The following is a 16237-nucleotide window of genomic DNA, read 5'->3' on the forward strand; positions in this document are numbered from 1 at the left end:
TATATGATTGTTAGACTAAGAATAGGTGCTAAATTAATGTTTATAAGAGTTCCCTCTCCATATTTAGCATTTATGTTTACAATATGTGTTTAAATATATATAATGCACTGTGTTCTGCATTTTGGTAATACAATCAGCAATATATATTGAAGGAAAAACTCTCTTTAGCTGCTACTTATGCAACACACCAAACAGAAGAGCCTTCTCAGCAGATACTGATGCAAGTCCCAAACCAAACATACCGTATTTTTCTCTCTATAACACGCAGATTTTTTCTCCTAAAAAGGAAGGGGAAATGTCTGTGCGTGTTATTGAGCGAATGTGTGGTCCCTGGAGCCGACTAGGGCAAGCGCAGGAACAAAAATCAGTCAAAAATCAAATCATGTGTCGGAGAAGGGAAACCTGAAAAGAGGAAGTTGCTGTTTTCCTGCATTCTGCCTCGGGGTCTTACTGCCCACCCTCTCTGTTTCGTTGCTGTGTTTGCTCAAACGGAACAAAGAGCAGGCAAATCCCCTCCCCTCCAGGCAAGCAGAGGGGAAAGCAGAGCGTCCTTCCTTCTAATTCCTCTCCCTGCTCCTCGCAGGCAGCCAGAAAACATGCAGGTGGGAGAGAGGGAGAGAGAGAGGGAGAGAGAGGGCTGGCTTGGGTGGGGTGGGGGGACTTTTGCCTTTCTTTCCTCCCTCCCGTTAAATTCCTCTCCTGCATTCTTATGCTCCTTGTCCCTTCTGTGTTTTTCTTCCCTCCCCACTTAAAATGCAGTTACAAAGCATGGATCCACATGGATCCTCAGGATCTTTGCATTGGGTCACCCCAAATTCACCATCAGATCACATAGCATGTCCATGGCTACAGCCTCCCCCCCCCCCAAAAAAAAATCACGCACCCACTGTTGCTTGGGGCTGCAATGGTGCAAAAACATGGTTACAAAGCATGAATCCACAGGGATTCTCAGGATTTTTGCTTTGGGTCACCCCAAATTCACCATCAGATCACATGTCTGTGGCCACAGCATGAAGCACAAAAATGATACATCCACTGTTTCATTCAGAATCCCCCCCCCTTGTTTTCTGCTCTAAAAACGATGTGCGTGTTATGGTCAGGTGCGTGTTATAGAGCGAAAAATACGGTACTTCCTCATAAGCTTGTATCAAGCCAGGAGTTTTAAATCTTTTAGGAGCAGGATGCCGTTTCTTGGAACACGCCATTATGAACCAAGAGCGGTTCTCCATTCAACGAGAAACAAGAACTCACCTACTGCCATACTAAAAAACGTAGCCACAGGAAGGATTGCTGCCAACCTCTCTGGACTAATTATTCAAATGCTAATTATTCAAGTAGGCGCTGGGCGTCCTAGGCCCTCTTTAAAATGGCACAAATGGCTAGCAAATTCATTACTGCACCAGGCTCTTGTATGGGTCTTGTTCTTCGGCTGATTTAATATCTGCATTACCAAGAAGTGACATGATTATCTGCACACCGTGCATTTGTGCTGGGAACAGTGTTTTAATGCCATCAACCCTCTCTACTTTGGAAGCCTCGTGTTGCCACTGCTTATTTTAATTCACTGCCACTGAGCCCACTTCAGGAAAACAAGCACCGTTAAAGCATTTTAGAAAATATTTATTTTGAAAAAGTTCACTCTGTACAAATTGGAACTGTAACATTCTGAACACTGCAAGTTTTATAAAAAAATGCTAACATGGACCCAAATAAAAGCCATTTCTTTTCCCCCCTTCTTTTAAATTACAAAGGTAAAAACTAAAAACGTTTCCTCGAGAAGCTACTGAATGAGACATTTAAAGATGGCAAAGCTCAAGACATAACCAGCTTATCATATACTTTCTGACTTGTGTTGCACTGGTTCCATCAAAATATGCAACTTAATGGATGACAAATTCACTTTTACAGTGCTCCTCCGACACAGAAGTGAGCCTCTAAACTAGGTTTCAGAAATGGGTCCATCTGTACAATGCACTGCAACAGTTAGGGAGAAAACTAGCACAATTTGATCATTGCTCACCCAGTGGTGACCCAAAAAGGGCAATTCTCCCCCCTTCTCTATACATTTTGTTACAAAACCACTGTACAAACCCACTACGATGCACATGTGACTGGATGAAAATGGCATTCATTCCAGCAGTCTTTGCACCAATCGGAAGGTAAACAACAAAGAAAACACTTTTTATAAAATGAAAAACAGGAACGTCACGCAGGAAGACCCACAACGTGGGGGATACAAATTCCTTAAAAGTGTTCTTGAAATAAAACAAAAAAGTTTGAACGAGTTGGCCTGCAGCTTCCGAGCCACAGGCACATCCTCGCAGCGGCGCAAAGGAAGAGATGGTTCACTGTCTCCTCTCCCTAAGCCACTTCAAAGGAGCGATCCTTGGACGATAAGCATGCAAAAATGACTTCGAGGGGCATAGAGGCAGCGGTACTTTTGTAAACATGATCACACCGAAGACTGATGAAAAGGTGGGGTTAGGACGGGTGGAGATGTAGCGGCAAAGCAAGGCATAGTTCACAAAGAAGTGTTCACGTTTCCCCACCCTTCTCCCCACCGCAACTGCAGGCCGTAAGAACTTCACGGCGCCAAGTCAGAGCCAGGGGTGCCAGGCAGGATCCATGCGGCAGAGGTTGTCCAGGCTGTTTGCTGCAGCAACCAGGGTGTTGACTTTGCTCTCCCCGCCTTCGAACTGAGCCAGGTTATGCAGGCGCGTCATGATGGCGGTCACGGCTTTCTGAACCAGCGAAACCAGCTGCTGGCTGTCCATGTTCTCTGGCTGCCCTGCTGCCGAGAGCGGGGAGGAAGTATCCTCTTGGGTCTTCTTGTGCCAAGCAATTATTTCGTCCCGCAACACCGTCTTCAGGATGCCATCAACCTACGAGGAGCGGGGAGGGAGGAAGGGAAAATAATTATGTTTAACTAGGAGGGACTGTCAAGGGACTTAGCCAAACTGCAAGGAAAACGGACTGTCGCGATGCTTTGGCATTCCTGCAATAAACCTTAGCAACAAGAACAAAACTCTTTACAGCGGCATGTTCAGACCACTGCTGCCTAGAGTGAGCTGCGTTATTAAAGGCTATGCATTTGATGTTCCCTTCTAGAACCATTTGTGACGGTTTACTTTTGGCTGTGCCCACCTTATGGAACTCCTTTGCCCCATGATGCGTGGCTATCTTTCTCCCCCGTTGTATTTTCCTCCTGTTTATTGAAGCCCTTTTCAACTCAGGAAGCTTGTATTTGATCAGGCAGACAATACTTCTACTTAAAAAAAACCTCACTTCTGTCACTTGTCTCTTTTGTAGTTGTTTCATACGCTTTCTGCAAAACTGCAATTTCTGTGTTTTGTAAGCAAGCCCTGAACAGAAGAGGCAGAATATAAATGCTCCGATCGATCCGAAAAACCCAAGCCTTCAACTTCAGAAAAATCCAACGCTTCTACAATTTTGATCCTCCCCACTTTTGTTTTTGGCTGTTTGCCCCCTTGCATTTAAGAAGAGAGGATTTAGCACAACTGCAGGTTGAGTCTTTAGATGCCTAATTAGGAAAATCACACAGGCATAACACCTGCGCTCTTCGTGTGTCACGTGGCGTGTTTGGTGTAACGCGGCAATTGCAAATTTGCCACCAGCTGCGGGGAGATGCTTCACCTTGGTGAAGCGGCAGAATTTAAAACGGAAATAAGCCCATTCCTTGAGCAAACTGTACCCTGCCAAGAGCCAAACTCCATCAAAACCACTATATATCATGAGCTTCCTTTTCCACCTAACAAGCCGCCAAGACAGATTCCTATTTGAGACATGATTCGTGGGGAAACCTAAACGATGCTGCTGATTTGCAACCTGCGCCACCGTTCTTAGGCTTGCAGACACCAGCACTGTTGATGGGATGCTGTGGCAACTGCTGAGGCACATTAATTTCAACCCAACAGGCCAAGCTGAGAGCAGAATTACTGTCCGCTTTGCAGAGTTCTGCCCAAGAAACAGGACCGCACAGGCATTTACGGATCTGTTGTGAGACATGGGGAAGTTAATTCATTCTCTAATTGTCTGGAAAATCCCCCCCCCCCGAATAGGGTCAAACCAGCAAAGCTCTTTTCAGATGTGCTTCAGCTCAGTGTACAATCTGATGCAGGTTATCATCTGTGAGCCGAATTCTAGGGACATCGTAGGATCAAGCTCATATACCTGCAAGTTACATTTTCAAACCGATCGTAAGTAGCTACTCTATAAAAAAAGTGGGGGGAGCAGTTACTAGGAGTGCAGGCATTTTTGCTATAATGTACTGCCGCGGAAGTGGGGCCAATTCCGTAGAGGACCGCAAAGCCAGGGCTATTATTTATTTATAAAAAGCTCATATTATGCTTATATGAGATTTCTGCCCGAAGGCGGAGAGGCCAGCGTGGAGGTACATGTTAAACGAGAGAATACTTTTGTTTCTCGGTGAAAAGGAAACCTGCCTATAGGAGAGCATTATCAGAAGAGCAGTGGCAGTGGGTGATAAACTCTTTACTCACTAGTCGGTTCTCCCCTACCCTCATACATCCCCCCTCCCTTTGATAGGTTTATTTATGGTTTCTATGCCAAAGAGGCAGTGGTGGAGGAAGCCACTTGGGCACCTGGGGTGGTGCGCACCGTGGGGCCTCCGGAGTCTGCCTAACTCTTCCCACTCAGCTGCCCTACAGCTGGGGGGGGGGGAGGCAGTGGGCGGACCATTTGAGCAGCGCAGAATCTGCGCATGCCCAAGCCACCACGTCTCTCCTAGGAGAGACGCGTGGCTCGGGTGTGCTGCTGGCCCCACGGTGAGTACTGCCCAGCATTTATATAAGATAATAATAATAATAATAATAATAATAATAATAATAATAATAATAATTTATTATTTATACCCCGCCCATCTGGCTGGGTTTCCCCAGCCACTCTGGGCGGCTTCCAACTGAATATTAAAAACAATACAGCATTAAACATTAAAAACTTCCCTAAAGAGGGCCGCCTTCAGTTGTCTTTTAAAAGTAAAATAGTTGTTTATTGCCTTGACATCTGCTGGGAGGGCGTTCCACAGGGCAGGCGCCACTATCGAGAAGGCCCTCTGCCTGGTTCCCTGTAACTTGGCTTCTCGCAGTGAGGGAACTGCCAGAAGGCCCTCGGCACTGGATCTCAGTGTCCGGGCTGAACAATGGGGGTGGAGACGCTCCTTCAGGTATACAGGACCGAGGCCGTTTAGGGCTTTAAAGGTCAGCACCAACACTTTGAATTGTGCTCGGAAACGTACTGGGAGCCAATGCAGATCTCTCAGAACCGGTGTTATGTGGTCCCGGCGGCCACTCCCAGTCACCAGTCTAGCTGCCGCATTCTGGACTAATTGCAGTTTCCGGGTCACCTTCAAAGGTAGCCCCACGTAGAGCGCATTGCAGTAGTCCAAGCGGGAGATAACCAGAGCATGCACCACTCTGGTGAGACAGTCCGCGGGCAGGTAGGGTCTTAGCCTGCATACCAGGTGGAGCTGGTAGACAGCTGCCCTGGACACAGAATTAACCTGTGCCTCCATGGACAACTGTGAGTCCAAAATGACTCCCAGGCTGCGCACCTGGACCTTCAGGGGTACAGTTACCCCATTCAGGACCAGGGAATCCCCCACACCCGCCCGCCCCCTGTCCCCCAAAAACAGTACTTCTGTCTTGTCAGGATTCAACTTCAATCTGTTAGCCGCCATCCATCCTCCAACCTTGTCACACACACACACCCTCCTTGGTGACACCCGGGGCGGCCTGCACCCCCCTTCCTCCGCCCCTGCGAAGAGGCAGGGGAGAGAGAAAGCAAAGAAGAAGAGCCAGGTAGGAAGATCGGATGGCTTTCACAGAGGATGAAAGCTAAGGAGTGTAATTCAGTTCTTTGGTATTAAACACACAAACTCCCACCCATACCTGAACATACCTTAAAGTTTGGTTGTGCGAAACAGCGAGCCACTGCAATCATAGATGCAGTGAGTGGACCAGAAACGCCAATAGTAGTGAGGAACTCAGAAATGTTTGGTGTGAGTCGGAATGGGACGGGGCGGTTGGCGTCAAGATCCCCGGTAGCATCATTGATATCAAAACGGAAGTATGCCACGTTCAGTTTGCCGGTATCCTAGAGATTTTTTTAAAGACACACATATAAACCATAAGTATGGAAATCAGAAGAAAAACAAAAAGCTATCCAAAACTGATTGTATCCATGCAAATCTGAAATACTTCCCTTGCATTCAAATTGTAAATGGGGGAAAGAATAAAAATAAGCTATTCCAAAGGCATGTTTACGTTAACAGACTCCTGCTCAGGGATTATGAGAACAGACAACAGTTAACAAGAATTGCAGACATGTGCACTATTCCTTGGGGACGCGGGTGGCGCTGTGAGTTAAACCACAGAGCCTAGGACTTGCCAATCAGAAGGTCGGCGGTTCGAATCCCCGTGACGGGGTGAGCTCCGGTTGCTCGGTCCCTGCTCCTGCCAACCTAGCAGTTCGAAAGCACATCAAAGTGCAAGTAGATAAATAGGTATTGCTCCGGTGGAAAGGTATACGGAGTTTCCGTGCACTGCTGTGGTTTGCCAGAAGTGGCTTAGTCTTGCTGGCCACATGACCCGGAAGCTGTACGCCGGCTCGCTCGGCCAATAAAGCGAGATGAGCGCCGCAACCCCAGAGTCAGCCACGACTGGAGCTAATGGTCAGGGGTCCCTTTTCCTTTACCTTACAGTATTCCTTATTAGCAGGGGTATAAATATGACAGACAAAACATCCTCAATAAAGTATCAATCTTGAATAAAGGGCTAGTAGAGGATCAGGGGGAGGGAAAAATATTGTTCCCATAATGTATTACATAGAGGGGAACAGGGGTCTCCTAACAACTCTCAGCAGCTTTAACAAACTACCCTTCCCAGGATTCTCTGGGGGAAGCCATGGCTGCTTAAAGTGGTATGATACTGCTTTAAATGTAAAGTGCAGATGAGGCCATAAAGATAAAGTGGGATATAAATCTACTAAACGAAACATGCAAAACAACAATTGTGAGGTGCCTTAGTAACCCATATGGATGAAAAGACACCAATGCTATAAACAAACTTCTATTTGTGTTGTCATATTTATTATTTATTTATTTATTTATTTATTATTATTATGGGACGCGGGTGGCGCTATGGGTTAAACCACAGGGCCTAGGACTTGCTGATCAGAAGGTCAGCGGTTAGAATCCCTGCAACGGGATGAGCTCCCGTTGCTCAGTCCTAGCTCCTGCCCACCTAGCAGTTCGAAAGCACGTCAAAGTGCATGTAGATAAATAGTTACCACTCCGGCGGGAAGGTAAACAGCATTTCCGTGCGCTGCTCTGGTTCGCCAGAAGTGGTTGTCATGCTGGCCACATGACCTGGAAGCTGTATGCTGGCGCCCTCGGCCAATAAGGCGAGACGAGTGCCGCAACCCCAGAGTCGGCCACGACTGAACCTAATGGTCAGGGGTCCCTTTACCTTTACTATTTATTATGCAAGTTGCCCCCGGATGCCGAAGGGCATCACGCGATGATTATATGCAACCTGCAAACTAGTCCCAGTGCATACCTGAGCAATCTGCAGCATCTCAGGGTTAAGCCTGTTCAAATGGAAGACAAATTCTGCGAACCCGATCAGTGCCAACTGGATGGTGAACATCTTCCGGAAGGTCCAGTAATCGGTGGCGTTTGGGAAGGTGTGCAAAGCCCACTCTTTCAGCATGCTCCGAGGCACCATGTTGCCCTGCACCTCTTTCAGAATATCACGGAGAACCTAAAACGGGGGAGGGAGAGGAAAGCCATCAGGATCATGTACCTCTATAAGGTTTCAAACAACTTCAAAGGGGCCTTTGCAACTATAATTAAGCACTTAAGACTGCAGCTATTGGGATGGACAGATTTACATCGGTTGACAACAGAAACACATTATGTATTTATTTATTCCAGGTTGATTTAAATCCTTAGAGTTGTGTCATGTTACACTTGCAAGCGAAGCTACTTCAAGAAGCAGCTCTCTTTAACCATTTTGGGGTGGGTTTTTTGTGGTTTTTTTAAAAAAGCAACACCTTCATTTAATGAAAGCTGAAAGCAAAATGATAAGTCCTTTGAATATTTTAGCACATTATTTTCGCTTTTAAAAAATCAGGCTTTTAAGTAAGCCCACAAAATTTAGAGTCTGCAGGGTTTTTTCTTTTTAACTAGCCTGGTTCGAGAGCAGCAGCCTGCATTTCTAAGCTGGCTGCCTCGTCTGTCGTGGAAACAAAACTGCTTAAAAGTGCCAAAAACCTGTCTTCCAGCAAGAGAAGGAAGGATCCCTTCTCTATCAGTTCTCTGTACTTCTGCGCTTTTCTTCCTCTGGATTTTCTTCCAGTGTGGAAATCAAACGTGTCCTTCCCTTGCCAACCTGCTCGTTTTGCCTGCATGGAATTCCTTACTGCCCGTGGTGAAGAGGAAAGCCTGACTGAAATGTATTTTAGAATGCACAGGACTTGGGAGGTAAAATATATTTCAGGTCTTCTGTTATAGAAATGAAAGGATAAAATGGTAACCCAAATAAAAACATCTTGGAGGTCCTGGGCCACAGGGAGGTTAGGCTGGCCTCGACCAGAGCCAGGGCTTTTTCAGCTGTGGCCCCGATCTGGTGGAACACTCTGTCACAAGAGACTAGGGCCCTGAAAGACTTGACATCTTTCCACAGGGCCTGCAAGACAGAGCTGTTCCACCAGGCCTTTGGCCAAGGCACAGTCTGACCCTCTCCTTCTGTAATCTTCATAGAACTCTAGCCCAATAGTTGCCATTAATTTGACTCTGAATTGATTTTAGAATGAATTGATTTTAGAATGTATTTCAATTAATTGATTGTGATTTTATATAAACTGTGTTATTTTTACTGTTGTCAGCCGCTCTGAGCCCAGCTTCAGCTGGGGAGGGCTGGATCTAAATAAAAATGAATTATTATCATTATTATTATTATTATTATTATTAAGGCAATATTGCATTAGTGGCAATAGATGCCACAGGGTTTCGCGAAAGGGAGTGTGTACTGTAGGAGCTCAATAAGCCAACAGTTAAAACTGTGGAGTCTGGGACACTGTCCAGGGGTGCAATATGAAGAAACCTTGCTGAAGCTAAGGAGGTCTAGCTTGTTCCTAGACGAAAGGAAGTCTCACCCATGATATGAGGCCTTTATCCCAGCAGAAGGAAGGTGTAACAGCCACGGAATGATACTGTATTACTGCTCATTTTATTCAAATTGGGCTGTATAGCTCACCTATGTGATAGAATTATATCATGCAATGTAGGCAAGATTTAAGAACAAACAAACAAGAGAAGTGGGTAGGATGATAGGAGACTGGTGCACCCATAACCACGTCAAACCAAACTTTTATATCCTTCTAGCATGGCTACATCCAGCTTTGTAACTAAAGCAGTGACAAAGGAATCTGTGGTCTTCCAGAGGTTGCCAGGCTACAGCATTCACAATCCCTCACCGATAGCCGTGTTGGGTGGGGCTGATGGGAGCTGACCAACAGCCGAAGGGCCAGAGGCTCCCCAAACCTAAACTGCAGGCCCAGCTACTAAAGTGTGGGCTTTGGGCTGTGGTTTCCACAAGCAGCCTCTGAACTTCTTACGCCTCCCTGCATGGCACAGATGTCGTGATGCATGTTCAAGCACTGAGAGGCAATACTATCTTTCCGCAGTCTGCACAGGGCCTGGTATGCTCGGGCTGCAATCAAGATCCGCTTCAAGCATCTGAGTATTAATGTTACCACACTTTCCGCAGCCAAGTTGTGCCTCCCATGTAAACATCTGTGAACTACCTCCATATTTAATTACCTACAGCATGGACTGGCCTAATTAATTAGAAGGAGAAAATAAAGTGGGGACCTGCTCCACTGCACTAGAAAAGAATGATAATCACACTTGCTTAAATTAAATTACTCAGAGAGAGAGAGACTAAATTTCCACAACCAGAAGGGAAGAGCCTCAAAAAAGAAAACGGGAGAGAGAGACAGATGTTCCACGTCACTTAATTTTATTTTATGCTGTGCAAGGAATGAAAGGTTGTTTATTACAGACACAACTTTCAGGACACAACACACCTGGAACTGCATCAATTTCAATGGGAAGAAAGAGGACAGCACAATGCTTAATTATATGTGTTAAGGCTTTTAAAGTAACTATTTATTATTATAAATGGGCAAGGGTGATAATGGAATACTAAGCCTTAATTATACCACTTCAGGGGGATTCAAACTGTGTCTTAGTTGGCCGGGGGGGAAATGGCAGATATCGGACAGGTTTTTTTAACGCCAAATGGAAAAAGGCTTCCTTTTTTGTTTTCATTTTTGAAAAGAGAGAATGGTGGAGAGGCCAGTCTATGGACTGAAACACACAACAGTGAGAGCATTTGGGCAAGGCTTTCTGGGTGTCTGGAGCAACTAATACACATTACTATAGTCATCCTTAACAGCTTTGTATCGTTAAGTCGCATTATCAGGAAGCTGGTCCAGGACTGTCTGCATTGATTGGCAGGGGTGACCGAGGGTCTCATATAAAGGGGCTTCCCTATCATCTGCTACCTGACCCCCCCTCCCTTTTTAAAGGGAAATATAAAGGATTGAATCTGGGACCTCCTGTGGGCAACACATATGCTCTACAAGTGAGCTATGATTCCTCTCCATTGCAGAACCAAAGTGGAGGAACAGTGGCCCAAGGTGACACGGTGAGTTCATGGAAGAACTTCTCAATGAAGCAAGCTTCTCTTGAAGTACTGTTTGGATTAGGGATGGGGATCCTGTGGTCCTCTGAATGCTCTTAAGACTCCGGCTCCCATCACCCCTAGCCAGGATGACCAATGGTGAGAAGTGATGGGATCTGTAGTCTAAAAGCATCTGCAGCACCACGGGTTCCCTTGGATCAAACGTGCTGGATCAGGCCAATGGCCCATCCAGTCCAGACATTGGTCAGAAAGATGGCCACAGAAAGCCTGGAAGGAGGACCTGAGGACAACCACACTCTTCCCCCTCCTATGGTTTTCAGCAGCTGGTATAAGGAAGAAGAATGCCATTGACGTGGAGATGGAACGTGGTGGTCATGGTTAGTAGTCATGGAGAGCCTTATCTTTCCAGAAATATGTTTAATCCTCTTTTAAGCCCATCCAAGTTGATGGCCATCACTGCCTCTTGTGGGACTCATGGCTCTGACAAGCAAAACAACCCATGCCAAACACCCAACAACCCACAGCTGCCTAACAAAACTTCTTTGTTGCATATCTTGTCTTTTTCTGGTCATAATTACGCTCTATTAATCATACAAGGTGGAGAGGTAACGAGGCTCTTTTGAGGGTTTATGTTTTCGGAGCTTTGCCATAATATTAATGCGATGCAGGTGCCCGCTCAGTCCTCTGCCAGATCTACTTTGAAAGATTGTTTTGCCGATAAAAAGAAGGGGATGGGAGAGAGAGCAAGAGAGTGAAAAGATGAGATTGATGCATCAAATACGAGGCAAGGGAAGCAAAGGGAGGCGAAGAGCAGACCTGGCGCAGAGAGCGTCTTAACGCATTCGTCACAGATTACAATACCTGATGGCTGGCCTGGGTCCCTCGCGCTTGGACGGTTGCCAGTCTGTCATAGTAGCGAGAAATCGGGCTGTCGTGCTCAATCCCCTTCTTGGCGCAGCGCTGCTTGTAGATCTCCACGAGGGAGAGAGATGAAGGATTGTCTTCGACCAGGCGCATCTGTGGAGAGACGGCCACGACTCGGGGGACTGGAGACAGGGAGAAAGGGGGAAACGTAAAGTTAATGTCCTGAAGGATCAAAGCGAACAAGCCCCACACATTATTTTTCCTCCTTTCCCCAGGACAGCCCTAACCATCAGGCCTTGTCCTTGCTTTTAAAGCTCTCCTGAGGCCTCCCCAACCTCCATGTCTGCTCTGCTCTCCCGAGACGTGCAAATCCATAACCTCTTTGCTTTTCCTACCATCCTCAGCTTCTCAAAGGCTTGCTTGTTCCTTGGGAGCATGCTGCTGCACTCAGGTACTGACTGTAAGCCTCCGAGAGGCACCTGGATGGCAACTGCGAGAAGAGGATGCAGGACTGGACAAGCAGGGCTTTTCTTATGTTCTTAGATGACATCGCCCACTCAGCGTGGTGCTGACGCCAAAGTTGCATGTTTGGTCCCCATATGGGACAGCTGCATATTCCTGCATTGCAAGGGGGCCGGGTTCGATCCTCAGGGTCTCCTTCCAGCTCTAAAACTTTATGATTCTTGTGTCTCTTTGGAGGAAGAGTGGGGGGAGCAGGACCCCTCCCTGGAGAGAGACCTGCACTGGCAGAGGTGGCACTGAATCCAGGCATCCCCACCCTAAGACCAGAGGTCTCCACACCAGTTGGCTGGGATCCTGGCCAGCTCTCTCTCTCACATACATGCCCATCACCCCCCGAGCTGCTGCAGCAGAGAAAATGGCCAGCAAGACCTCTTGTCAAAGCACCTGGCTAGCTAGACGTGAGGCTACTCTGCAGGAGAGTAAAGTAGATGAAGCACCTACATGGTTTGGGACTTGACTGAGAGCCTGGAAGGGAATGGAGCCTCTACTTTCCATACAAGTTTCCCAAAGGCTGATGAGATGCTTTACAGCTGCAGCGAAATCTCCCTCCGAGCTTCAAGCCTTCCTGAACTGCGGAAACTGACATCGTCCCTCCTCAAAACTTTGGCCGCAATATTAAGTTGATTAATCGGTTCGATTAAATTGACTGGAAACATTTCAACAGACCTATAAAAGCTCCCCTCATTAAAACCAGTCAGCAGAGTTTAAAGCATTTAAAAGCATTATTACAAAAAGACACTCTCTTCTGTGTGTGAGAAAAAGGGGGGGGTGCCTTTCCTAAGAGGACAAAAGCTGCAACACATGCATGCGCTGCTAAGCGCAAGGGTGAGGAAACCTCTGTCCCTCCAGTTGTTGTTGGACTCCAACTCTTATCAGTCCCAGTCAACGTTCCCAATGGCCATAGATGATGGGTGCTGTAGTTGAACAACATCTGGAGTTATAGGTTTGGAGGGAGGGACACCTTTTTAAAAGAACTTTTGGGCTTTTTTCCTCATATGCAAATGTCTGCAGATTTAATAATCAACCAACCAACCAACCAACCAACCAACCAACCATTTAATTGAGTAAGAGACTAACCCAAAACTTAAACCTTCCCTGTGAAACCTTTGTGTAACCCTTTTGGCAAGCTGAAACCCATAGCTGCATTTGCTCACATTAGTCCCTTGTTATCCTTGTTTGTCCTTTGTTGCCTTTGCCAAGGTCAAAAATCCAGATGTTCAAATGGTCCCCCAGATGCTTCCATGGTAAAACCCCTGGCTAGGGCTAGGAGTTGGCTCACGTGTTCCTCAATCTTGCCATAGGACAGGGGTTGGGAACCTCTCACTCACAGGCCAAATCTGGCCCAGCAAAGGTCTCAATTTGGCCCACAAGCTGTTTTCCCCAAACCACTTGCAGCTGCCCCACACCCAATGTCATACATGGGGCCAGTCTTGACAGACTCTAGGGTTGTGCGCCCATCTCACTCAAGAGGCCGGGGGCCAGCGCTGTCCGGAGACACTTCCGGGTCACGTGGCCAGCGTGACATCGCTGCTCTGGCGAGCCAGAGCCGCACACGGAAATGCCGTTTACCTTCCCGCTAGAAAGCGGTCCCTATTTATCTACTTGCACCCGGGGGTGCTTTCGAACTGCTAGGTTGGCAGGCGCTGGGACCGAGCAACAGGAGCGCACCCCGCCACGGGGATTCGAACCGCCGACCTTTCGATTGGCAAGCCCTAGGCGCTGAGGCTTTTACCCACAGCGCCACCCGCGTCCCTTTTTATGTTGTACTCCGCCCTAAAAAGGTAAAGGTAAAGGACCCCTGACCATATGGTCCAGTCGTGACCGACTCTGGGGTTGCGTGCTCATCTCGCTCAAGAGGCCGGGAGCTGGCGCTTGTCCGCAGACAGCTTCCGGGTCACGTGGCCAGCGTGACTAAGCCGCTACTGTCGAAGCAGAGCAGCACACGGAAATGCCGTTTACCTTCCCACCGGAGAACGGTCCCTATTTATCTACTTGCACTTTGAGGTGCTTTCGCACTGCTAGGTGGGCAGGAGCTGGGACCGAACAACGGGAGCTCACCCCGTCGTGGGGATTCGAACCGCCGACCATCCGATTGGCAAGTCCTAGGCTCTGTGGTTTAGCCCACAGCGCCACCCGCGTCCCTTGTACTCCGCCCTAGGGGTATATAAATCAAATAAATAAATAATAATTATAATAATAATAAACCTGAGCTTGGGCTCCACCACAGGACTAAAATACCCTGTTCACTTATGGTGCCTCATGAGCAACAAGCACAAGGAGAAAAGGGTTTGCAAGAAGAAGACGCCTTCTACATCGAAGCAGATTCTAGACTGGCAAAGTATGTAGATATCAGTTCTCCCACTGCCGTGATGATCGGCCTGAAGTGTGTCAAGTGGCACTCGTTGTCCACTCTCGGCAGACTCAAGAGCTCTGCTATGAAAGAGAACTCACAAGAAAGAACCATTTGTTTGTACTAGACGCCAGGCCCCACAAAGGCATTTCTGAATGAAGAGCTGTATTACCCTGAACAGGATTTCAAGCCTCCCATTGCTACACCACGCCAGCTGCAAATCTGGAGAGTCATGGGCTACTCTGCTCACTTTTATGTCAGAGACAAGGATAATTTCTGCTCAGATAAAAATCCACCTACTGCTGACACGCTCGCTTTATCCGATTATGCCATGAAGCACAATTTTCCGTTCCGAAAGAAGAAAGCCCAACCCTGGCTCAAAACTATAGGAGGCTCGGGAGAACGGCAGCAACTAGAGAGGAGAGGCCTGGCAAGCAGAGAGGAAGCGACCTTCAGCGACAAGGTTATTCCTGCTTCACTAAGGCTCTGCCGGGATGCCTTTAGCTCCGCTTTATACCTGCTGCATCACCAGCCAAAGGCTCTACATTCTGTTCTTATATACAACCAAGTCGTACTCAGGGAAAACCCAATGAAATTAATGGACCAATGTTCACCATCATGTACGTTCAGTCAAATGGGTTGACTCCCGAGTATGACTAACATTGGATACAATAATTAGTGGGACGCAGGTGGCACTGTGGTCTAAACCACTGAGCCTCTTGGGCTTGCCAATCAGAAGGTCAGAAGTTTGAATCCCCGTGATGGGGTGAGCTCCAGTTGCTCTGTTCCAGCTTCTGCCAACCTAGCAGTTCAAAAGCACACCAGTGCAAGTAGATAAATAGGTACCGCTGCGGCAGGAAGGTAAACAGCATTTCCGTGCTCTCTGGCACTCATCATGGTGTCCCGTTGTGCCAGAAGCAGTTTATTCATACAGGCCACGTGACTCGGCTCCCTTGGCCTGAAGCGAGATGAGTGCCGCAACCCCATAGTCCTCTTTGACTGGACTTAACCATCCAGGGGGCCTTTATATTTTTTACAATAATTAGTAGCAGTAGTACAGGTAAGTCGCATCTTACACTCTTTTAATTAGAATCATAGAGCTGTTGGAACTCCTAGGATAATCTAGTCCAACCCCTGCAATGCAGGAATCCTTTGTCCAAAGTGGGGCTTGAACCCACAACCATGAGATTAAGAGTCTCATGCTCTATCATCTGAGCTACATGATTGTGGCTTTGCACGGTTGCCTCAGACAGCATGGGCCAATGGTTAGAAATGATAGCAGCCATAGTCCTGCAATATCTGGAGAGCCACGGGTCCCCCACTCCTGCCACTGTGGGAGCCTCTCTGCTATGTAAAAGAGGGATCAAGGTGAATGAGCAAAGGTGCACAAATGTTTTCACAAGCAACGCCCACCCTGGTCTGTGGACAGTTGCAGAGGGCTTTGGAGAGCGCAAGACTTCTTAGCTTGCACGGAGGGATGGAGAAAAATAGGAGGAAAGGCTCCTGCTGTTTCTTTCCAGCTCCAAACCGCAGCGCAAGTGGAAGAAGACTCCACGTCTCCTTTGAGCAAGCCCTCTGACGAGTGCAAAGGGCTTGGGGTGTTGAAGTCTTCTCTTCTCTGCGCCATTAAGAAAGAGCTGGAGAAACTCCCGCTGCTTCTTTTTGTATTCAAACCTCAGCGTGAACCAGAGTCTGGGAAAGGATTCCTTGCATCCTTCCAGCCAGAGGACTGACAGCTGGCGTACCAGGGGAC

At 47.5% G+C, this 16237-nt stretch overlaps 1 protein-coding gene across 4 annotated transcripts in view; it reads right to left on the reverse strand.

Moving 5' to 3' along the window:
* Window positions 1–1599: 1599 nt before the first annotated feature.
* TRRAP (transformation/transcription domain associated protein) overlaps window positions 1600–16237 on the reverse strand; it is a 167768-nt gene continuing 153130 nt past the window's right edge. For all 4 annotated transcript variants that reach the window (XM_082199559.1, XM_082199558.1, XM_082199556.1 and 1 more), the window contains 4 exons: window positions 11610–11794; window positions 7596–7799; window positions 5938–6132; window positions 1600–2882 (listed from right to left, as the gene is read on the reverse strand). In XM_082199559.1, the coding sequence (XP_082055685.1) occupies window positions 2598–2882; window positions 5938–6132; window positions 7596–7799; window positions 11610–11794 (869 nt within the window). In that variant the 3' untranslated portion in view covers window positions 1600–2597. The remainder of the gene's footprint in view (window positions 2883–5937; window positions 6133–7595; window positions 7800–11609; window positions 11795–16237) is intronic.

Source organism: Podarcis vaucheri, assembly GCF_965113315.1.
Source record: "Podarcis vaucheri genome assembly, chromosome: 14".
NCBI classification, from domain to species: domain Eukaryota; kingdom Metazoa; phylum Chordata; class Lepidosauria; order Squamata; family Lacertidae; genus Podarcis; species Podarcis vaucheri.